The 26,523-nt window shown below is 31.0% G+C and overlaps 2 protein-coding genes across 3 annotated transcripts; both read left to right on the forward strand.

The window, feature by feature from the left end:
* Nucleotides 1-357: 357 nt before the first annotated feature.
* On the forward strand, nt 358-26,521 carry LOC130443961 (alpha-tubulin N-acetyltransferase-like). 2 transcript variants are annotated; one of them, XM_056778886.1, is made up of 8 exons: nt 358-420; nt 962-1,460; nt 4,752-4,901; nt 5,145-5,316; nt 5,371-5,555; nt 6,455-6,554; nt 6,701-6,750; nt 18,348-26,521. In XM_056778886.1, exons 2-8 carry the CDS (start codon nt 1,357-1,359, stop codon nt 18,700-18,702), a joined length of 1,116 nt encoding a protein of 371 aa, XP_056634864.1. In that variant the 5' UTR covers nt 358-420; nt 962-1,356; the 3' UTR covers nt 18,703-26,521. The 2 variants fall into 2 exon arrangements, with proteins under 2 accessions (XP_056634864.1, XP_056634865.1); XM_056778887.1 differs by lacking the exon at nt 962-1,460 and having other exon boundaries at nt 370-420.
* On the forward strand, nt 7,974-12,057 carry LOC130443962 (regulator of nonsense transcripts 1-like). The gene is made up of 6 exons (XM_056778888.1): nt 7,974-8,119; nt 8,202-8,751; nt 8,991-9,939; nt 11,624-11,801; nt 11,859-11,915; nt 11,973-12,057. Exons 3-6 carry the CDS (start codon nt 9,279-9,281, stop codon nt 12,004-12,006), a joined length of 930 nt encoding a protein of 309 aa, XP_056634866.1. The 5' UTR covers nt 7,974-8,119; nt 8,202-8,751; nt 8,991-9,278; the 3' UTR covers nt 12,007-12,057.
* Nucleotides 26,522-26,523: the final 2 nt, after the last annotated feature.

The following is a 26,523-nucleotide window of genomic DNA, read 5'->3' on the forward strand; positions in this document are numbered from 1 at the left end:
TAATTTTACATTCCATTATCAACTTTTCATTATAAATCAATCACTCCAAAAACCACATTCGATTCGACTATTTTGTATACTAGTAATTAAAAAGGTGCTTATTTTCCTACGACAATGTTAACAAGTATCTGTGTGTCAAGTTGAACGAGACCCAAGAATGTATATTATAGTTACGTAATACCGCCTCTTGTAATGATTAACAACGAAATTTCAATAATTATTTTTTAATTCTAATAATAAAAAGTCAACCAAACAGCTGACTAAACATATTGGATGCTGGATACTAATTCGAGATTGTACTCAATGTGCGGTAGCGGTAGACACTCTTTTATATTAGAGTTCAAAATATACAGTGAACGGCTCTATTCATTCTAATCGATAACTTCCAGTTAACAGTGACGTAACAAATACTCTTAACAGGTGAATCTAATAATGGTATAAGAACTCTGATTTATCTAGTTTAGCATCGTAGCTGCTTAGCAAAGTGGTAATTTCTTTAATCTACACATAAAACCAATAGAAATTTTGGAATATCGAAATCTAATGTACAAACATACTGTTTGCTGACAGCACTGTATAAGACTAATGTGAATTAACGGACACACAATCTTTTAAAATGTTGATAAGTGTTGTTTGACACTTTATATTTATAAAAAAATTTATAAAAAAGTCATTAGTTACATTGCCTCTGGAACAGTCATCATACAGCAAAGGAATAAAATATATACATTAGAGTTAGCTATATATAATATAATATAATAAAGATTTTGTCTTTAGCCCAATCAAAAACATGATTTTTTTTATTTAAAGAAATAGACTAATATATGATATACTTGAGGTTTTACTGTTTGTCATACTATATATTCCATAAATAAAAATGATACAGTCTCTGTAAATAAATATGAACGCGAAATTTCATTACAAGAATCATCAGTAAAGAATGTTGTATAAATTATTTTAGAGAATTGGTATGGTGATTAATCTCGCCTCCGCCACTGGCTTGTAGAAGAGCAGTCGCACTTAAAAGGAAACTCCAACCTTCATAGGCACCGGGGTACTTACACACAGGCGTACAAACAAACATATAATCAGTAAAGTGGAAAGTCTAGATATAATTATTTTCCAACAGTACAAGAAAACGTGAAATCTAACGGGTTATCGTCACGCTGACTGGAGCCTACACACAGTCACCTTTGTAAAAACAAAAATCTAACATTAATGTCAAACAGTTATTAAAAAGTGTTCGTAGTCAAAATTGATCATCGAAAGTAGTGTTTTCCCTTTGCTTTTAAATAACGGTGTGGAATATTGTAGAAGTACTTTGTGTTTGATAAAAGTGTTTGTTAATTAAATAGAATGGAATTTCACTATAACATCAATGAGATTTTTAAGTCTCCAATAGTAGAGATAAATCACAGCCTCATTCCACCTGGGTACACTGGAGATAGGAGAGCATTACGGTGAGTTCCAAAATATTTTTATATGTTTAAATTGAATCATAACATATTGCTATTAACAGTCATTTTCGTTTTATAGAACAAATACCTATTTGTTTTTTTATTTTATAACCATTCTCCTTAACCTATATGATTAGGGATAAGATATGACTGATTGTCCGAGTGTAGTGTCACTAAATTTAATTTTGAATTTAATTCATTATCATTGAGTGATATATGATATGATTCTATTATATATCACATTATTAAACACCGTACTATGAACACAATGGTATTACATTCATTATTCATAAGAAAATAATATAATCAGCTAAAAACTGTAATGTCAATTTAAATATTTTAAAAGATTTTAGTGCTAATTAAAGCAATCTAGATGTTTGACAAAAACTCGGACTTTATCAAGATCATTTGAATGAATTTTATAGTTTCATGTTGAGCAGTTAAACTACAAATATGCCAAATAATTATTCAATAAATACCTAGGTTGGTAGTAAACGTTTATCAATAGCTAGTCAAACAGTATACAACTTTTGTACAAGTATTGTACATAATACAATTTCATTATTTTAGTAGTATCTTTGGTTAATCTTTTCATAAAGATGAAAGACTTGAGAAATAGTTTAGTTTTTCATTATTTATGTATGCATAATATTGACTTATGTAAAGCTAGACATAATTTAATTCATAAATCTCCTACACGGTTGGCCTTGGTCATACCTATATATCAGATGATATCAGCATTGGAAAATAAATTCTTGTTTTTAAAAATAGATCATTGATTTGGAATCGCGTACTACTAATATTTATACATAATTATAATTGAAAGCTGTTTTTCATCTCTATGGAACTTTTGGATTTTCTAATGACTTCTTTATTTATTAATTAACTTTTACTGTTACAGTTATAAAATTAACGCTCTGCTTAGTTTGCTTGTAAACGTTTTAACGTTAAAATGTTGGGTTTTTATGGGTGAAAAGACAGAAACTGTTTTTACGTATAACAGGTTCAAAAAGTTCTCATTTCAATTCTATGTCATTACAAACTTTTTTATTCAAAATTAAATTCTATCTAAATTCAAACAAAATTTACAAAAGATTTCCATTCTTTTCTGTTAGTTTTGTTAGCTTTGTTCTTCCGTTTAAGCTTCTGAAGATGTAATTAACAGTTCAAGTTTGAGGAATGTGAATTTTTTTTGGTGATTTTTGTATATGTGAATCAAATTTCTTCCCTTTACAATAGAAAATTATTAAAGAGGTGTTGGTAGAAGTACACCTACACAAATTTGAAAATAATATCAGTAAAGAGATTATGTAATTTCAGGTTAGCAAATATAAAATGTACCTCGTGTATATACATATATAACAGTTTCAGTTGGAATACAATTTCATGCAATTCCAAATAAAATTAACTAATGCTTGGTACAAATCGATCTGTGAAGAAATAACCTGCATGTTACATTTAGTGGTTTACACCTTTGCAAAGTTTTGAAACAAATCACATTTCCAGGCAACACGCTATGTACTCAAATTCATTATTACTGCTTTTTATACCATGAATAACAATTGTGAACTTAAACTTTTATGTAGGTTAGACATGACTTGTGTAAAGTTTAAATGAAAATAATATGTTGTTGGAAAATTGTGGTTTCACCATTTATAAAATTGATTTTCTTATAAACTACATATTTCTTCTGAGAAATAATAGTTTGACCTCTATAATGTTGGAAAATAACAAATTTGTAAAACAATTTTATGTCACTCAAAAATCAAAACAAGGTTGGATTTGTCACTATTCATGCAATAATGTGCTTTCACTATTAAACTATATTTGAAAAATGTTTTACAGTCAAAATTTGAAAATTTCGTAAAAAATATAGTCATAAATTAGTCGACTATGAAGAAATGAACTGGAGCACTTAGACTCGTCTGTTTGTCAATGAATGCTGCCAAAAGCAAGCTGAATATTGAAGCAACGTATGAGTAGTAATATTTATAGTTAAAAGAGCTTTTTAATGAATGTTGAATAATCTCAAATATTGCCATTTGCTTTAACAAAATAATTCTATGCTATGAGAAAGAACTCATATGTGATTTTTTTAAAAATCCAAACTAACGTGTCAATGTTGTTATTAAAATTAGTGGTAATTGTGCTTGTTGCTTGGGGCAATAAAACATTGAGACATTATTTGTTTTCTTCTTAAGATGTTTAAAGAAAATTTGTTATACTGTATATATACAGTGGAGCGTTGGAAATAAATTTCTTTTATTAGTAAAATACACCAGTATCCATTGCATTCCTACACATGGTAAAAGCTTTTGATAAAGTCCCATAAACGAAAATATAAAAGAACCTGCAGAAAAGCAAATTAACAAGAAACAAGAGAAACATGAAATCAGAGACATTCAAAACACAAAGAGTGCAACGAGGAGGCAGTCTGAGCCCATTACTATTTCTTGCTTACTTGGATGAATTAATTAGAAGTGCAGGGAAGAGAACTAAGCCAATTCATATTGGTTTCTGATAACTAAAACGTATCGATATAAGAAAATTAAATCAACTGGAACCACATATTGACAGAAAATGGAATGAAAATGAACAAAAAGAAAGCCAAAGTTATGGTAGGGTTGATGACGAACAAGTTAGTAGCTTCCAATACTTAGGAATTATATTGGAAGAAATAGAAAGACAGGATCTAGAATTAAACAATAGAATAGAGAATGTGAAAAAAGTATATTATGCATTAAGAAAGGGGCTCATAAACAAAAAAAGAAATATCCAAAGAAAAAAAATGAAATTGTTCAAAACAATTTATAGACCAATTATGACATACGGCTGTGAATCTTGGGATCAGAGAGAAAAACAACAGTAAAACTATACATTAGAAGAGTGAAAGGAGTAACTAGAATAATAGACTCAGAAACTCGCATATAGGAGCAGATTTAAAAGTTGAACCCACATAAGAATACCTAGAGAGAAGACAACTAGGATGGTGGGGACACTAAACAAGATGGATAATACAGTGCCAGTTAATGAGTACAATTAGGAACAGATATATATATATATATATATATATATATATATATATATATATATATATATATATATATATATATATATCTGTTCCTAATTGTACTCATTAACTATATATATATATATATATATATATATAGTAAAATAATTCAGACTCCACTCATACTAATAAAATTGTTCTATATCACATTTCAGGTAAATTCCCTAATAATATAACATTCAATGTAAATAATTTTATTTTATTATTGAAAATTATTGTTTTAGGGATGTGGTTACTAAAGTATCGGAAATAGTAAATGCAATGGGAGAAGCTTCTGCTGCTGCTCAAGGATTGACTAAACCTATAACTACAGCTGACCGACTTAGAAATTCTGAGCATAAATTATACTTTTTAATTGATCCAAATGCAAATGGGTAAGTAAATTGCCAGCCTAATTTTTTTATTAAATTGAACCTTTACATATAAAATAATTGTCAACAATCTAAGTTGGAATTTTTGGAACCATTGGTGATATTCTACTGAACACTCTGTTTACACTACCAGTACACCAACACTCATAATTATACTGTCTAACACGCGTTTCAATAAATAAGGAAAATTTGTGATATGATGGTAGATACCTACTATTATAACATATTACTTGTTGGTTTTTTTAGATCTAAAGGAGCAGTAACAGGGATGTTAAAAACTGGTAATAAAAGTCTGTATGTGTTTGATAGAGATGGGGTGCATTATCAAGTTTCTCCTCCATGTTTGTTAGACTTTTATGTGCATGAAACAAAACAACGCAATGGATTAGGAAAGCAATTGTTTGAATACATGTTAAGGGTAAGCTCTCTCATAAGAATTATTACATTTTTATTCATCAAAATTCCATTCCAGAAAGAAAATATTGAGCCTGTACAAATGGCAATTGATAGACCAAGCGAGAAATTGTTATCGTTTTTTAATAAGCATTACTCCTTGAAAGAACCTGTGAAGCAGATGAACAATTATGTAGTTTATGATGGATTTTTTCCTAGCAAAGAACCTGACACTCAAGCGACAAATGTAAATGAAACAAGAAGGTAATTTTGATATATATTTTTTTATTTTTGTATATTGAATAGATTATAAATTCTCTCAGAATTTGCTACCTTTTTAACACTCTACCTCTTAACAAACTAATTCTCATTTTCCAGCTGTTTGCATTTTTTCCTCTGTAAATTCGTTTCCAATCTGTCTCACAGGTCTTCATATATTTTCTTTAAAGATTTTACTATCATTTGTATATTATTATTTTAGTTTAATTTGACATGGTTCTCATGTTTTCAAACTTCCTCTTCATTTCTCTATTTTGATTTTTACCTCTAATTCTTCTACTTTTTATTTTATTGCTTTCCCTAGTTTCGCAAGATAACTTGTTACCTGTGTTTTATTCTAAGTAGGTGTTACCAAAAAACATATGTCTTGACTTTTTTTGATTTATTTCCAGCCTAACTTTTTTGCTTCCTTTTTGCAATGTTTGAGTTTCTTTTCAATTGTATTTTTAATTTCTCTGAGTTATGTCATCTGTAAAGGCTATGCATTGCTATTTGTTATTAAGTATTAGATCATGACTTGATTAAATTGCTTCATTTTAGCAAGGTATTGAATGGACTAGGTAGAGATATTCCTAAACCTAAATCGCAAACATTTAATGATCATAGTTTGAACATTAACAAGTATCTTAAAAACTAATTTTCTAGGTGCAATTAATGCATTTATAAGTCTTCCCATTTAAGTCTCTGATATATCTAAATAAAATATAATTACTCTAATCCTTCTGAATGATCATTTGAAATATTATTTTAGAAAATGATAATTACTTTTTAAATAAAGCATGACATTATTCTAATTTGTAACTTTAAAATGGGGTAGTTACTTATCATTTCGGCTTTGGTGAATATAACTGCTTTTATTCTAACACTCCATCAATCGATTGTAGCGTAGCAGATGTAAAGAAGAATTCCGCTAATGGATTACAGTATTTCCAATCTCCTATGGGAAGGTATGGAGCTCCTAGACCACCTTGCAGTATGGGACAGGTATACATCATTTTCACTCACTATTAATCAATTAATTTTCACATTTCATTACAATATTACAATTGTGTGTTGTTGATCAGAGAATATTGGATGTATCTAATGGTACAAATTAAATGTAAAGTGGTTTTTGTTTGTTGTTTCTACAGATAATCCACAACCAATCACCTACAATCGAACAAAGACAAGAACCGACAGGGTAAGTAAGTTTGTCTTTTAGAAACTGTTAAATAGATACATTTGGACTCTGAAATCTATTAAAATAGTACTTCTATTAAAACCAATTCATGTATTGTTATAATCTTTCTAAAGAGAATATGTATCATTTAAAAATTGCATTGTTGGGGTCTGTAACTTGCAGTTTCCTATCTCTCAGAGGATTTTTGTTATATTTCATTGTTTATTCAAAAAATAAGTACAAATAATTTTTCTGAACCTAACTAATTTGCTTTGGAAATAGTGTTGTGATACTATACATTATTTGTTGAGGTGCATATTTGTTTACTTAGGTCATTTCTTGGACCCCGAAAGAGACGCTCTAAGAATCGACGGTTACTATCAGTTAAACCATGTTAACAATGAACAAACAAGTATTTATATGTACATTAAGTTTGGGAGTCCAAGTTTGTCTATAAAGATTATAAATTTATATAATTACAAAGTTTCTTTTTAAATATATTTTACACTTTTTATATGCCAGTGTTCAGTCTATGCCTGTTACCAATTATCAGAGTGAAAACTTTAGGTAAATATAAGAATATTATAGTTTAAATATTTTCCACTTACCAATTTTAATCCTTTAATTTCCTAGTCCTCAACCAGATACCTGTGAGACCAAAAGTACCCCTAATATGTATTATGGAAATTATCCTGTGAATCAAAACCAATTTCAGATGAATCAAAATTGGCAACCAGATACAAATGTTCAATCTTACGCAGTTAATACTAACAATAATAATCAACCTTACGGTCACCCCACCCAATTACATAATATGAATTATCAAAGCCAAAACTATCCAGCGCCTAGTAATATACCATATCAACAATCCACTTATGTGCAGAATCCTCAAGGCAACACATTCAGTCAGCATTCACATTTTATACCCGCACAACAGCCTCAAATGAACACAATGGGACAAATTTCTCATATGAATATGCTCAGGCAACCATCCCAATTAAGTATGACCGGACAACCAATTACAAATGGAGAACAGTTAGTAAACATGAATGGAGTCCCAATGTATACAGGTACTCAACCAGTTCAAATGACCAATTACCAATATCAACAACCCATTCCTGTATCTGGAGACTTTAGAAATGCACAAGTGTCTCAAGTCGCTCAACAACATACAATGCCCACTTCATCCACTATTAAAGTTTCATCTTCAAAACAGAAGGTGAAAAATGGCATGGATCTACCCGAACCCAAACCTGAGTCCAAATCTAAACAGGCGAAACAACACCAAGAAACTGTTAGTAATATGCATAAAGGTCATGTACATGATGCAACATCATATAATATGACTCAACGTCAAGAACCGTTAATGTCATATACTCAGAATCCAAGGGTGAGTAATAGACAAAAAGGTGTTGTCCAATTAGATATAGAAAAATATTATCTTGTACTTACCAACATAAATTCAATTTTAGATACCAGAACAAACAATTCAACATCATCAATTGTCTCCGAATTATCCTCACATCACGCAATCGGCTATGTATCCAGCTGTCTCAGGTCAAAATCCTTCAATACAAGGTTTCTCAATACCCCATGTCGCCCATACAGTCCCCAATCTGAACATACAACAATACATCCCAGGAACTGTAACATCAGCTCAATACCTAGGTCCGGTTATGAACCAACCTAGTCTACCTGTGCCCCAAGTACAAACCCCAGCTGCTTCTGTACAACATATAATGCAAACTCAACCCCAAATTATACAAAATATTGAACCAAAGTTTGAAGATCCTAACCACATCATGGGTGCTGGTGAACCTAAACCGATGATCAATTTGCAACTGCAGCAACCTGTGGTAGAACCCCAATATCAGATGTATTATCGACAAGCACCAGGAATCGAGGCTGGAGATTACAAACAACAGACACAATCACAAAAGGCACCTTCGAAAGCTGTTGCACCACCTAGATCTCAGAACGTTAAACCTGTTGCGTCGAAGGTTAATAAACACAAAACTAAAAGTAGGCAAATGAGTTCGGATAAATTTTCCACCTGATGATTTCTAAAGATACTTTCTAATTCAGTTTAAAACAAGTTTGAATTTGGCATATACTTTTATTTTATCTACAGATTTATGTAGAAAGAATTGTCATAAAACTTATTAGTATTAGAAATGCCTCTTGTGGAAAATTTATCCAAGCTAAGCCTCTCTACATAACTTTCATGTGAATCTATTGCGAATAACTTTGCATATTTGCAGACTGAACTTGTACCAAATAATTCCCAACCGAATTACATCAATAATCCCGGAAATATACAGACAGAACAAAATTTTCCTTATGCCGTAACTTCTGCTGAAGCAAATCACCAAAATTCATTCCAACAAAATTATCAAGATCAGTCAACTAATTACAAGAATCAACAGCCCGTTCAACATCATCAAGTTATTTCTGCACAAAATGAACCAAATATCGCTGCTGCGAATCAGAACATAGCTCCAAGTTATCAAAACCAAGAAAATTCAATTCAGCAGGATGTTCCAAATCAAATGTTTCACCAAAATCAGTCTACTGTGAATTCATCAAATGAGATCATGCAAAACTCAAATCTATCAAATACAGCTCAACAGGTTTTAAATCAAAACTTCAATAGTGAACAGCTCAATCAGAACTCTCAAGCAATAACACAAGAAAACCAACAACACAATGTTCATCTTCAACCGAACACTATTCCTAATATAGAACAACAAGGTGTTCAAAATCAAAATATTGTATCATCATCAACTACAATTCAACCCAATAATCAACAAGTCCAAGAAAATGTACCCAACATCCAACGCCCAATTTCAAATCAACCTTATATTTATCAGGCATACCAGAATGTCATTCCGTCTCAACAGCATTACCAACAAACGAATCCAATACAACAAAGCCAATCGGAGTATGCTGTTCGACCAAATCAAACTCATCAAAATTATCAGCTTCAACCTAATCAAAGTCAGCAAAATTACCAGCTTCAACCGCATCAAAACTACCAGCATCAACCGATGCTATCACAACACAATATTCCGAATCATTTGCAAGTTTATCAAAATCATCAAGTACCTAATTCTAATACAATCCAACAAGTGGAAGTGCCTAAAAGCACGCCTTTTGCTAAAATGGATCAAGGTGATCATGCTATGTATGGAAACAATGTAAATCAATTAGGTAATAATTTGCAATATCCTTCTGTATGTCTTTTGGGAGAATGTGAATTTAGAAATACTTTTAAGGAATAACTTGATGTGTTTTTCTAATTTTATGTCCAAGACTTCCTCGAGCTCGAACGATTCAAAGTTCTAGTTAAATCTATTGTGCTTCTAGACTAAGTGTTGCATCTCTGGAAAAGTTCTTGCATCTTCCCATTACTTCCAGTTTGAGGAAATTTTGTAAACTGGTTATGAAGTAATGAACAGAAATAAACACTTGTAGGCAAAGAAGTAGCTTATGTAACATGGCGCAGTGAGTGGACTGAAAATGTGATTTTCTAAAATTGTTTCGCGCTCTTTTTATCATTATTTCATTTTATTTTTCTCAAGTTAACATTAGTAGTTTCTACTGAACATTAAAAAATTGCTGTTTTTTTCGAAAATATGACGTTGTATTACATTTAATCTCGGATTTATATTTTCCAAGTTTCCTCTGATTTATATTTTTCTGGAAAAATCGAAATCGATTATTAATTCCTAAAGAATGAATGTTTCCATTATTCTATTGATAATTAAATTGCAAAAAATAGCAACGCATGAATTGGAATCATTTTTGAAAAATTTAAATCCTGTTTAAAAAAAAGCCAAGAGAGAAAATCCTCATTGGTTGACGTCAATGTTTTGCCATGTTCCTGCTGAGGAGAATGGCAGGAGTAGCATTTCATGTAACTGTATAGTCTAGAATGTCACAAACAGTGACTTCATACCAACGCCTTTGGAGGCAGACTGAAACGCTGTAGCTTTCGTTTTAATGTTTTTTCCTGTTCTATTGCCAATATGAATAATTTTATTTCACATATGATTGTCTGGTGATGTGTGAGATCTCAGTGCACTTTGTACAAACATAATTTACTCATTTCATTCATTTGTTCAATGATAATATTTGCAATAGTTGCTTAGAATGAATGGTAATGAAAAGTCGGATGAAGTTTACAATTTTTTCACTCTATTATCTCCCTATATCTTCTTCATCTTTGTCTCATAATAGGTCTAACGCCTGTTCCTTGTTAGTTCTCTTTTCTCGTGCAGGCTCTAAATTGTCAATCCACCTCTTTCGTCGTCAATCCCTACTCTGTGTTCCAATTGGAGATTTATCCCTTGCTATTTTTACCAGTCTATCCTTTGTCATTCGGTTGTGATACCCATTCGTTAATGTCGCATCATCGACTGATGATTTGGCTTTTTCCTCAGTCTAATAGGCCTTTTCCGGGATCCACCTGAGAATTTTCATTTCTGTGGTCTCCAAGAGTTGTTTCGTTTTTGATGTTTCTGATGTATAGGTCATTATAGGTCTGATTTCTGCTTTATAAATTCATGATTTTGTTTCTTGTCTTAGGTGTTTGTTGCGTCGTACTATGTTCTTAAAACATCCCGCGATCTTATCTGCTTCACATACTTGTCCTCTCGCCTTCATTTTTTTTCTACGTCTTCATTAATGTTAAGTTTAATTCCAAGGTACTTGTATTTCAATGTCTGTTGATTATTCCAAGCCCCCAAGTCCTAATATACATCTAATGGGCTCTTTTGATGTTGTTATGTTTTCTCCCTATATCTGAAAAACTAAATTCATCGCATCAAAGTTTGTATTCTTGCAATGATACACGCATGATTTTTACCTAATACATCATCATATATTGATATAGGACATACAGTTAATCAAGCTGGAGATTATACACTTCAACAAAACCAAATTCAAAATCAAGAACCTGAGAAGGAATTGCGAAAACGTAGAGTGCCATCTGCTGCCGAACTGTTCAAAACAAATAATACGGAACAGTTAGTTACACCGTCGAGAACAAAAGCAAAACGGTTTTATAATAAGTAAGAAAATTGATTTGTTCCTATTAAAGTTATTAAAAAATAACTCCTGAATTTTAGGTTAATACAACCTTCTGAATGCGAACTTACATACGGATATCCGCCTCAAATAAATGAGTGAGTCAAATGAGTTGAAAAATCAAAAGTGAATATTAAAATTTATTTTCAATTTAGGTCTCGAATGTCCTTTATCCGACAACGCACCTAGATCCTACCAACCCTCGTTAAGTTCCTTTATCTAGTTGATTCGGTTAGAAGGTAAAGTGTAAAATATTATTTATGAGATTCTTTAGTTTTTCAAAAAATGAAAATTGATCGAAATAAATTGAGATCACGTTTTTTAACCCTTTGAGTACTGAATTATTTGAAGACTTTTGTGTACATATATTATGCATTTAATTGGTTGCTATATGGATTAATATATTTATTTCATTTGAAAAATATTAACATTGGTGATATAAATATATTTTTTAAATTAAATTTCAATTAAAAAATGTAAATAAATTTATAAATGACACAAAATAGAAATATTTATAAAGAACCAGAACTAACAATTTTGTACCGTGTGGTATTTTTCAAAACATATCGGTAAATGCAAAGGTGTCTGGTACTATTTGCACCGCCAAGTGGTTTATTTTCTTATTTTATGATTGTTTATAACATACTTCTAGGACAACAATGTCAGATACCGGTATATCAAAATATCAGTTCCCGGTATTTCATCTGTGCCAACATAGATTTTAATACGATTAAAATAACCTGATGAAGACTCGCAAAGTTTATAGATTTTCATTCCAAATCACGTTCGTTTTGATGGATTGAACTGAATATAACTCAAACGTCCTTTGAACTGCAACTGCAAGAGATTAATCTAGTGATACTACGTTCTCTGAAGTATAAAGATTGTCAAAATGTATTATTCAGTTTATCAACTCAATTTCTTGTATTCCTAATTCTATAATGTTTATCCAACTTTTCGTTGTCTATAAACTGAAGTAAACTTGTGATAATCAAAAACCTATCCCCTGGCATAGTGGCTTCAAAAATTGGAGTATTTATAATAGTTCTTTTTGACCGAAATGAAATCTATTTGGAATATTTGGAATTATTTGATTGACATATCTGTTCGTTTCTTCCACTACCATTTTCCAAAAAATTTCAGTAAAAACTTGGATCTAGCACTTTCAATGATGTAGAATTATCACCTAATCTGCGCAGATACAAAACATTGATTTCAGCTATTTCTTGAAATTGTTTTATATCAGCAAGATTTTCTTTTTTGTCTCAAATCCATTGTTCTTTCAATTGTTCGATAGCAAATTCACTATCGCTCGCTAACAGCCGAGTGCTTTTTTAACGTACTGCTATCGTCAGTATTAATTTCAAAATCATTACAGTTTTCATAATTTTCATTCTCTAATTCACTGTAATCGCTATTATCTTTAATTCTATTTCATTCGAACTATCATTTTCGCTGTCATAATAGTTATTTATGCAACAAGTGAGTAAAGTAATACTTTAATAGGAAGTACCGAGGGCGAGTGCGGCAATTCCTACGAGTGGAAAAAGTTATTTTTCTACGTTAGTAGTACTTACATTACTATTGGTACTTGAATTGGCAACATTTAATGAGTTCAAAGAAATAATATCGTCTATAGTTGTATTAGTACTTATTGGATTGTTAGTAGGATCGTGAACTTTAACAATGTTGCTTGAAATCGAACTAGTTGTTCCCGTTAAAATTTTCACTACGGAATCCATTTTGTTTTTTATTGAGTCGTCTACGTAACCCTCCGAACTGTGTTGGATTTCCACCCACCGCGCTTCTTTAGTTGAATCATATCACTACTGGAATCCATTAATAGAGTCGCCGAAATGTATGTCCAGTGTAGTATTTTGGATTAAGTAAATTCACATATGTTACGATAAGTGAGGGAATTTTTGAAAAGGTATTAATACCTACAAGTTGGGTTTTGCATTTTCCATTTCTATAGTGCAAAAAGAAATGATCTATTTTGAAATTTGTGAGTCGTTGGTTTTTATATTTTTTATAAATGTTTACCAAGTTTAATCTATTACGATAAGTGAGGGAATTTTTGAAAAGGTATTAATACCTACAAGTTGGGTTTTGCATTTTCCATTTCTATAGTGCAAAAAGAAATGATCTATTTTGAAATTTGTGAGTCGTTGGTTTTTATATTTTTTATAAATGTTTACCAAGTTTAATCTATTGTCAGATATTCCACCAATAACAGTAAATCGACGTTGAACATGAATTTTTGTATCAGGTACTGTGATAATTGAAGCATTTCCGGTATTATTAATATCGTTACACTTCATTTTACATAATTCCTCCCTCGGCAGAGCTCCTGCGATTCCGAATATTAAAGCAACCTGAAAGATGTTACAAATAATATCTAAGCTTACATTAAAATTTCTTGCTGTCATACCTCATGCATGAGATAATGATCATCTGGAGCTTGCAACAGAAACTTATTAATTTATTCACGGGCAAAGGTTTTAGATTTTTTGGGTCCGATTTATTTTACAAATATGCGTTTCGAGTTTTTACTGATGTCTACCTCGTTATTTACCATTAGAGTGCCTTACAGTTTTGAATAAGTTGACCAAAGTGTTGAAGACATTTTTTATTTAGTTTCAAAGTAAGCTATTAACACTCTTTCTGTGAAGCTGCTTATACTTTTTTAATACGCCACTCCATAAAAGAATTATATTCTTTTAAATACTGTTCACTGGATTTCTCAGAGAGAAGGTTCATAGTCGCTGCAGTTGCGGATTCAACATCGTCTGGTGTGCAGTTTAAACTTTCTTCACTATTTCTCTCCGACACTAATATTATTACTAGACTCCTTTCAATTAGACACTAAACGGCTTTTCTTAAATGAATATCAAGAAATAAAGGTTTGACAGTTTATCGGAGAAACGAATTGATATGAGTAAGAAAGCGTTCACAACTAACTATTTTGATAAACAATTTTATAATTGCGTTAAAAAATGACACGTTATGGCATTTTTTTAAACGCAAAGCGTGAAAAAATGAACCGCTTCGGTACTTTTTTCATGCTTTTTGACCGATTCAGAAATTACATGCAAATGAATTAAATAAAACGGAATATAATAGCGAACGTAGAAAAAATGATTTGTTTAATTCAGACATATTATATTGCGTATAAAAAACGGGGATAAAATAATTATAAGTGGAATTAACCTTATTTGAAACTGTAAGATGTCGAAAACAAATGACAGGCAATTGTTTGCGAACAACGCCAACTGGCTGGGGTACCGCAAAAATCAACGCCAGCTTCTCATATTCAGATGACGAGTCAGACTCGTTCACAGTAACTTCGCCCAAGTAAAAAATTTACGAGTCTTATTCGTCAAATGTACTCAAAGGGTTAAACTGAAATTGAAAATTAGTTGGTGATATTGAGCTAACAAATTTTATTTTTCTCCCAATATATGGTTATTGCTTTTGTGCTATTTACTCCCCTACCTATTTTTTGCTATTTTTTTTTATATTTGATTTGTTTTGAAATATCTTTATTTAATAAACTACGCATAAAAATCAACGCATTTTTTTAAATAGGAAAAATTCTCTCGAGAATAAAATTTGAATCAAGCCAATGGTTAAGACTGATCATTTTTCACTGTACACAACAACTTTTTGGATGTTTAGTAACAACACGACCTGAAGAAAATTATTTAATCCTCTGTACAAATCTTGAGAAGTCTCTTTAGGAAACTAGCCTCATTTATATATTTCCCAATCATTAATCGTCTACACTTTTAAAGATTTTTATATTTTACAATTTTCTCTCAAATATATTTTCATTAACTTTTGACGTCATTATACCACAGCTTAACTAGAATTCAATTTTTTTACTTATTTTCTTTATTATATTATGAATAACCATGTTAAAAGCTTCATATAAAATTCTGCTACGCCATCTATAAGCAACATAGTATGCTACTTGATTAAACACCATTAAAAGATCAATCATTTTTATGTGGATTCGTCATTAGGTCAATGTATTGTTATCAGTATTTCAATTTACTGTTTAAAGCAAAAATATATTTTTATACACTTAAAGAAAACAGGTAGGCAATCAAAAAACCATTATTTTGCCTAGGGATATTACAGGTAATATCTCTATGTTAATTTGCACTGGTTAATCCTCAAATTCAAATTTACATTTTACAACGACCTACACGATATACTAATCACATTAGTTCAGCGTTTCCCAAACATTTTTGACCGCGGCCCAGTACGAGATTTTAATTTTTTCACGACCTACCTTATAAAACAAACATTTGTATACAAAGAAATTTTGATTTTTGTCGGTCGCGTACAGCGTCACTCCGAACGCCACGCTACTTTGCTCACTACAGAAATGTACTGTTGTCTCTTTCACGCGCTGATGTTGGCGTGTAGACACTGTAGGCGCAATTCAAATGCTTTGCGCGGCATCTCTAGTTATTTCGAATCATTGCAGAGTAACGTCGTATTTGGCGTCAACACAAAATGTCAAAATTAGATAAAGACACAGACGAACTATTGATTGAATTAATCCAAGGTTATTGTGCATTATATAATAAAAGTGACAAACAATTTCTTCAGGGGATATGGGTTTAGTACGCCTTTTTGATGGTATTTGTATTATAAATTCCCAAACAAGTTCTACGATGTTTGAATTGTTCTTGATTGACACGAAAATATTGAATCATCTTGTGTCTCCTTTTCTTCATTCACTATTATGAATGAATGGATATTCCTTTTGACAGCGCAACTCAAAATTTATTACTTTTTCTTAAGATCGGTATCGCATGAAATTCCAATTAAATTATGTATTAACTTCTTAATCACAAGATTAAGCATTTCTTCCTTTTCAATATCTACAGATAAATGATATCCAATCCACATATTTGAAAAAATATCTGAAGCACTGAATATTTCATACGAACGCGTTCATCATATAGTTCACGTCCATTTGGCGTCAATGAGAAAAATTGTTGCAAATTGATCCCCAAATATTTAGATGTTGACCAAAAGCGTGCAAGGGTAGAAGCATCGCATTCGATCTGTGCTCGATTTGAAAACGATGTAGACTTCTTAAACCGAATTGTGACTATGGTTGAGACTTGGGTACATTTCTACGATCCAGAAACAAAGCAACAATCGATGGAATGGCAACACTCTGGTTCTCCAAGACCTAAGAAGTTTCTTGTCCAAAAATCTGCTGGAAAAGTTCTTGCCTCAGTTTTTGGGATTGACATGGAGTAATCATGATTTTTTGGATAGAGGTAGAACAATAACTGGTGATTACTATTCGACATTACCGACCACTCTACAGGAAAAAATTAAAGAGAAAAGACGGGGAAAGCTATCCAAACGTGTTTTGTTTTTGCAGGACAACGCCCCTGCACACAAATCTCATGTTGCCATGCTAAAAATTCGTGATTTAGGTTCTGAATTACTAGAAAACCCCCCTTATTCACCAGATTTGGCTCCGTCCGACTATCATCAATTTCCTCAACTGAAAAAAAGTTGAAAGGGTCGTAAATTTTCTTCCAACGATGAGGTAATAAAAGCTGCGGAGGTCTGGTTTGTATAGCAAGAAGAAACTTTTTTTTTTGAAAGGTGTAGAGACGTTGCAGGTTCGCTGTAATAAATGACTCCAATTAAAAGGAGAATATATTGAGTAAAGAAATATTTTGACATTGAACTTTTATTTGGTTCTTTAGTAGGCTAAGAATTTTTCAATATATCCTCATATTTAATAGCTCCGGATGTTCTGGATTTGTAACTGATAGTGTTTCCAGATGTAAATCTTCTTCGTGATCGTAGTTTGAATGGGTTTCAATAAATTTAGACAATGTTTCAAAAGATTCAAAATTTTCTTTTAAGAGTCGTTTCCATAAAGTGAATTTTTTAATAATTTAAGTGATTTTTTCGGAATATTTGACCCAAAGCTTTTGAATTCAATACATTGATTGTATGTCGCATAAATAAGCTACTTTTATTAACCACTCGAAATCGTGGAATTTAGCCTTAAATCGAAAATTCTATTTAGATGCTGGAAGTCTGCTATTTAATCGACGAAACCTAAAGTATTTGAAAAATTGTAACTTACGTTAAAGTTTCTTTGTATTTACAATTTTTCTGCGACCTGGTACTGGGTCGTGACCCATATTTTCGGAAACGCTGTACTAGCTCATAAGATGAAATATTGAGTAATTCATCGGAAAAGTTGAGTGTATCACACGTGTGCATATTTAATACTTTTGTGACAAGATGATATACCACCAGCTACAAGCTACAAGTGGAGATTATTCTATTTCCCGCATACATTGCACAATATATTATTGTTGTGTAGATTGTTAAAATATAAATTTATTATTATTTATTATTAATTTGCGTTTCATTTATTATTATTTTTATTCACTTTATTTTTATTTTCTCCCTAGGGCACAAATAGCATCTCAATAAACTTAAAAGTATACCTTAGCTATATTAAAAAAATATTCCAGTGATGTACAAATTACAAAGGACGTTGCCAAACAACAAACTTCTCAAAAATTGGAACGTCCACGTTCACTAATAATCCAACCAGAAGAATCTATCAAAAAAGAAGACGAACAAATCGAAGAAAAGGAGCTAGAAGATTTGGGCAACGGCCCAAGTCCGATAGAAGATGTTTTAGATTCCTTGGAAATGGGTATAGAAAAACTGGAATTGGGAAGTGTTGAAAAAAGTAAGGTTAAGGGTACAACGGAAAATTTTTTATACGGTGATGAAGACGGACCGTCTCCTAGAAAGACTCCTAGTCATTTAACTGAACAAGGATATTTTGATTTAAAATTTTATCATAATAAGCTATGGTAAATTATGTCAAATAAATCTTCCGTATGTGTTCTAGTTTTTTTATGACATGGAAATATTTTGAAATGTTAATATAGTACTCCACGGGCGTGAATGTAAATCAATTTTCTTATTTGTTTGTCTGAAACATGCATAAAATTATTAGAGTTTAAATGTATCTGTAACGCAAAATGAATGACCACCAAAAAAATAACCGATGACCACAGTGCGCAAATTCTTTATTCTGGAAACTATAACATATGGTGACATTTATAAATTAAAACAAAAATAGCAAGTATATATGTAAAGTAAGTTACATTTCCATGACTCAGCGCGTAAAACTGGGAAAAAGTTAAACCAAATTAAACTCATTGAAATATCTGTGAAAAGAACGTAGAAACTGCCAATCATATTCATAAACGACAAATGACGTTTACAATGATTTAAATAAAGACAGATTCCGTCAATTTATGATAAAAACAATATGAAATTATTATCCAATGTTTATATTATTGGCTTTCATCATCAATTAACATATATTTGAACTAATTATTTTGAACTATTAGGCGATCACACATCATAAAAGTAAATTATTTTAAAAAAAATTATTTCTTTATAAATTTCGTATTATTTAATAACATCAACGTCTGCATGATTATAGGTTTTAGATGAAGGTAATATCAATCAAAAGTATTGATATTTCAAGGTTATCTAATATTAACATCTGCATAATTATAAGTTTTAAACTAAGTGATCTAAGCAACTTAATTCATCGGCCAGAAAAATAGATGGGACGTTTTTGACCATCTTTTCATGACAGAGGTAGATCTCTGATGACAAACTATATATGGAAACATTACGTTTCCATATATTGTCAAAGTGGTAGATTTTTTTCTATATCTTCATTTTTTTTAATTCAAAATGAAACTTACTTTACTAACAACCTTTGTATTCATGTGAGTTTAAAAATTTTTGTAAGATTAATTGATTATTATCAATTTGTAGTTTGAATTTTCCATATGTAATTTTAAATAATTAGTAATTATTATAATATAATAATTATAATAATAATAAGTAATTTTAAATTTGAATTTACGTATTTCTTTTTAATGTACTCGATCGAAAGTCATCATGTAATTCTCTAATTATTAATCTAAAACTTTTGGAGTCGCCGAATGTTTTGTAAATCATTTTACTAGACTGTGTTGTAATATTAGATTCATCTGTAGTTTCATTAATTCATTATCAGAATTCTTCAAGATTTTGTGCGTTACTGTAAGGTGAAAATCTTCAGCTCAAATCAGTCATTTAAGTAAACATTTAAAAAATATATTCTTAAATAATATGAAATCAACTGATTGACAAAATTGAAAAAAAATATCAGTTGAAATCAACAAAAGAAAAATGACGCTTTAAAGTAGGGATAGAGGGCATTTTTTTATTTAGATTTATTTACTGTAATAAATTCAACTTTATCCAGCTTTTGTGATGCACGATTAGATTAGAAAATATGTAGATAAGTTTTATATTTTTTTTTTATTTAATTTACTCATAATTTTGGAAATTGTAAATACTTGATGAGCCCAAATGGTTGTAAAACTTTTTTTTTAAATTAGGGAATTATCGGAATCATGGCAATTTTATTAATCCGATTTTATTTGCTCTTACTTCTAATAAAGCCGATTTGCTGGTATTTCTCATCTGAATTTTTTTTATAAAGTGGTGATAGTTTATTTTTATTTTTTATTCACTTGAAAATCAAAGGCAAGTGTACACAAAATGACATTAAGAAATTCTAATCACTCATTTAAAATGCACCCTTTATACCTGTACCTATTTTACAAATCTATTAGCAGATAACCAAAACATCATTTTTTCTAATAGACATAAACCAAACCTTTTTTGACAAAAGGCAACAGTTAATTATTGTAACGGAGCAATTATTAAAATAAAAAAATTAGTGCTTTATTAAGGAACAGCTTGAAGCATCATTTTCGTCGGAGGTGATCAAGATGCCGTTTAAAGTGTAATGTTGGATGATATCCATTTAAATTTAACCAATTTTCTGATGGGGATTTAAAATTGAAGTTTTATTTCTTCAAACAACACAATATTGTCTCCATAGCGAAAACGAAATCTCTTATATTTGGACAAACAGCACAGCAGGCCTTTAGGCCCATGGCTTGAAGTCACTCTACTGCTTTTCTTCCTGACATTCATCTAGCCATGGACGCACTCTTCTTCTTTTTTCGCCTTCTTGTTATGGCTCCTTTCACCCACCTGTTTTCTTCCATTCTGGCTATATGCCCCAACTAATGCACTCTTTGCCCGTACTATATAGCCGATCTCTGCCTGACCATATAACCTTTAAACCTCTACATTCGTTCTTTTTCTACATTCATCTTGTTCCACTCGAATCCTTTCTTATTCGTAACCCAACATTCACTAACATATAACACAGTAGGTTGTCCTATAAATTCTTAGCTTCGCTGCCCTTGAGATATCTTTGGAATTTAATAAGTTTCCTAGATCTCCAACAGTTTTATTGCTTCTTGCTAATCTATATATTGATATACTGGGTATGTTAATTTTCCGAGATATTCACAATTTGGCCTAAAATGACAGGTAAATCGATACTAACATTTTGCACCGGTCTGATTATTGAATTAAAGTTGAATGAAAATAAAGATATTTCATTATGAACAAGGTGGTGTCGAAATATTGATCTGATGACAGTATTGACAGATATATCATTTAATATTTCGACGGGTAAAGCTGTATCTAAAGAAAGCAGGCTATCAACAAAAATTAAATTTTATCTCGGAAATCTCTTAAACTCGCGCAAGATTCAATAAACCTACAAAATGAGACATCATTTGCAATTTTGCTTTTCAATGTATGACTAAAGTCCTCAGTACTAACGACAAGTACAAGAAGTATATTTGAATATGGAACGAACCTTATATGTACGACTGTTGGCAATTAGTCTAAACAAAAAAATTAATCTGGAATATAGTTTGACTTTTCCACAACCACAATTGCAATCTGCTCGTTTTTCATGTACTGGAGAGATGTTAAAAGTCAATACTTATAGAAATATGTTTAACAAACTCTACAGAAGTACGTTTAATTTTTGATCGTTACTTACCACAGTCAAAGATTCCGAACGTGAAAGCAGAAAAGAATTCAAAACCTCAACAAACTAGACCAAGCATTTTTTTGCAAAGTCTTAAAAATTATAGTGTTAAAGAAACTTTGGTGCTGTTTATGACTGATTATTGGAAAAATGACCATTTGACAATAATAATCAAAAATTAAAAAAATCTTTTTAACCGTCTTAAGTTCATGAAAATTCCGAAAAAAAAACTAATTATGAATGTCATCAGGAAGAGGCAGATACAAAGATTATTTTTCGTGCTTCTAAAACGAAACCAGGCTCAAGAATTTTCATTAAAGCTTCTGATACTGACGTTTTGATTATTTTGTTAGGGAATATGTACTAACCTAGAGAATTTTGGATTGCCAGTTCAGCAATAGAAAAAAACTAATAATGAACCTGTTGCTTGCATTAATTGCACCGATTTAGCGATGAAGTTGCCCGCTATCCTTGCGGTTACTTTCCGGACTGTTGCCGAAAAAAAGCATTTTTACAGCCTTACTATCCTAGTACTAAATTATAATTTATTGTTGAATTTACTATATTATTAATAAAAACCCACAGTGTACTAAACACATAATTAATTCTAAAAACTAAATTCAAAATGTTTATAAAGTGTAGTGACTACAAGTTACGAATTTAACTGTACTTTTATAATAAACACACTGTTTACTATCACACTCACTATTACCAATTTCGGTCTCTGAAGAGAATAACTTGAATTGAAACATCAGTCACTGTATTTGGAGTGCTAGTGATGTGGTATTAAAAAGTTTGTTTAGAAAGAAAATCACCAATGATTCCAGAAATTCCAACTAGTATACTTTTAGAAAATGTAATATTCAAAATGTCCAATTATCGATAAGAATATAAATTGATGCAGTCTATACAAAGTATTTGACAAATCTTCTCTCCCTGAGTCAAATATTTTGATTTTCCATTTTAACTAACTTTTAAGTAATCATTAGCTGCTTTCCAATAACATCAAAACTTAGATTACTCTCACTTGTAACGTTATAACTCAGTTCGATGCACTCAGTCTCACAAGTGAGAGCTAACTGAGTTTTTACCAGCAACTGCACGAGCCTGAGACCGTGTGCTTCATTGAGTTTTGTGAACTCAGTTTGAAAGTGAGGTTGACATCACTTTGTCAGATCTTGTCATCAAAATATGTAAATTTCTGTGTGTTTCTTTCGCTTTGAGTAACAGACGGTTGGATCAGCAATTATAATGATGAATCACGTTCCTTTTATTCACTAAGTAGTGACGCCATTATATAGTATAAGATACATAACTGACTGTCTGAGTTCACTTGAATATAAATGGAAAGCAGCTATTATCTCAACAGAACCAGATTTAGCTTTATGAAATTGATCAAAAACTAAATTTTTAAATATTTTATAATAGGGCATTAGTTTATACCAGACTTATAGTACTACAAACTATTTATGGAATGAATTGACTTGAACTATTGTTAATAAAAATGATATTCCTAAACCAAACGAAGAAAATATTTTTTCTTTATAGAGTTGAAAGGAATATTTTACTGAGAAATATTAAATCAAAAAAAAACAAAATTCAGGATGAAAATAGAAGACTTAAGATGTGGTGTAACACATTAGGTACAGATATAACAATATAGCACTGAATTGGTTTATTTCAAATATTGATAATCCAATTAATTACTTAACGATTGAAATGAAATAAATTGCATCAAGGTCAATTTTGCAGCTATTCTATTTACAATATAACAAATGAAAAATATTTTTTTCAGGCTGTGTCCAATTAAAAACTTTAACATAAACAATTATATATGAAGAAATGTGCTGACGTCTTCTTTGAATACCATTTATATTCTTATCGAACAATGTATTCATTAGTTACCCCGAGACCAAATAACCAAAATTATATTTGGGTGCTTTTTACATTATTTAAAACCATTCCATTATTAGTTTCCCCTACGGACTTTATTAGTAAATATTTCAAATCGTGATTGTTACCAAATTTGTTTTTTATACGATTTTTTTTCAACCCTATATTACTTAAACATTAGCTTCCACACAAATCAAAACAGTATTATTATACAGTGTAACTGTGCGGATTTATGAACTAAAGAAATATTCATTTGGTAACGATACTATTTATATTAGGTATGATAATTTTGGTACAAACTGAAGGGTCGTGGAAAGAAAGGATCGAAATCACATTATATAAATTCTAAGTGAATCGAAGTAAAAGACAAAAATTGTGTCTATTACGATTAACTTGAACAATACCTAATTCTATTCAAATAATAAGGAAAAAATGGTAGAAATCGTCTTGATTTTTTTTATACGAGCGCGTGGACGAGATCGATTTCTACCTGATTGGTGACTAAAACAGCGTACCTATTTCCTTAACAATATTTTATCTAAAACAGTAAACTAATGTCCTTAACTCGATTAAGCAGGCAGTGGGATTGATTTCTCCACGACCCTTCAATTTAAGAATATGAATAAGTTTATGATAGCGCGAAAAAGTTGTTAAGTTGGCAGCTGTACAAAGAAGTCGCCAACTCAATATTAAATTATTGTAATTGAAAGTTGGTATAACTTATTATATTTTTAACTTATTGATGTGTTTGTTATATTTTTATTTCTTTCAAAGATATTTCTTCTTGATTAACTACTTGCAAACTGATAATAAAAAGTTGTAGATTGGCAATAGTGAAATGAATAGTAACAGGGTTGTACTTTAAAAAAACTTTATTCTGATTTTTAGTCGTATTAGAAGTCGATATATTCCATATAAAACTATTTACGCTTCTATGCTTACTTATGTTCAAAAAATACAGTACATTTTCCAACTATTTCATCCCATCATTGCAAATATTTCATTAATTTTACAGTTATAGACACTTCACAGACTTATAAGGGCATGTTGGATATTAGTTGCCGTTTGCTGTTATAAAATGAAAAACATTGAAATACAATTATAGTTGCCATTTGCCGATCGGTGACTTTCAACGTAAACGAATTTTATCTTTCCTGTCAGCCGTTCATATCAACTTTCGTAGCAAGAGGGCGACAACTGCTAATTTTTTTCATACTTCAATAGAGGTGAACAACAAAGCCAGAGTACGAACTAATTTTGTTGTTTTATGAACAATAGAAGGTGTTTTTTAGAATTTTAGTCTAAATAGTAAAGTAATATACCTGTTTAAAGTGTTTTTTGATTTAAAAACAACCACACATCCATAACGTACACTTCAGAAATAATTAAACGTGGTAAAAGTTGTAGTGTTACAAATGATCTCTCCTTTTTCCATTATTCTCCAAAGGATGAAGTGACACCATTTATATTTGATTTATCAGTTGTTTCAATGCTTGCCTATCCTGTGCAATCTTTTCGGCCTGATGCAGTCTCATATTTCTTAAAGGTGCCTCTTGTGCATTTACCTTCTATGATTAATCGTTCCATTGTTCCATAGACCCCAGGTACTACAGACACATGCGGTTTATTCTGGTTAGTAGCCTTGTACTTGGACCAATTTCTTGTAATACGAATACGTTGGGTTTGGTGTTATGTCCTTGATACTCGTAAGTTTTTTTCTGCTGCGTTCGTGGCAATGGGGGAAGATAAGAGCATCGACTAGACGGAGATTTCTTTCCATATTTTATTTAACTTGGTAGTCGCTGATCTTGCCGGCGTATTTCGCTTTCGCATTTCCCAGTGTTGGTAATTAAGGAACCAAGATAATTAAAATTATTTACCACTTCGTAGCCTGCAATTTCTATTGTTTGTGGAGAATTGTTGTCTTGTCTATAAACTATCATTATTTTCGTTTTGGAAATATTTATTTTTAAGCCATATTTTTCGCTGATAACAGACAATCTGGTCATAATTTCTGTTATTGCTGGTATAGTTGATGCTAGGATCAGTGCGTCGTATTTGCTATAAACTTTAAATAAGGTAGGTGAAAGAATGCAACCCTTGTGGCCGTTCTGAAGATCCCCAAGTAAACTGCGTCGATTCTGACTTTCGCGTTGTTTTTCTGATAGAGGTTGTGTGCTAGTTGAACTAGGTGATTTGGCGTTCCCATTTTCTCCATTATGTTCCAAAGATAGCTCCATTTAACTTTATCAAACGCTTTTTGGTAATCTACAAAACAGAGATACAGTGAAACATTAAATTCTCTTTCACTTCATTCTTTAGATTTCTATTACTTGTTATGTTCGCTCCTAGATATTTGAATGACATCACTTGTTCTAGTCTCTAATCGTATATTGCGAGTTTACATCTTCTCGGTTCTCTGGATACTGTAAAAGATTTGATTTCTTGAAAGATATTTGCATGTTAATAGGCTTTCGCTATTTGTTCAAACCTATACAGTAGTCTTTGTAAGTTATCTTCGTCTTCTGAGATGATTACTGCACCATCAGCATAACATACTATTTTTATTTCTTTATTTCACATCCGGTATCCGCTTTCAGCATGCTTTACATCGTTTATAATCTCTTCCATTATGATGCTGAACATGATCGGGCTGAGGCTGTCTCCTCAGATGAAATATCTTGGAAAGAACTAAGAATATAATGAATCTGAATTGTTTTTATAACTACTAAACATATATATCTAAATTTGTGCAATATTCTGTTCTTTATTAATGTATTTATTTTTTTAGCAAAATATATGTGTACTTCTAAATT

The sequence above is a fragment of the Diorhabda sublineata genome, chromosome 5 (assembly GCF_026230105.1).
Source record: "Diorhabda sublineata isolate icDioSubl1.1 chromosome 5, icDioSubl1.1, whole genome shotgun sequence".
In the NCBI taxonomy this organism is placed as follows: domain Eukaryota; kingdom Metazoa; phylum Arthropoda; class Insecta; order Coleoptera; family Chrysomelidae; genus Diorhabda; species Diorhabda sublineata.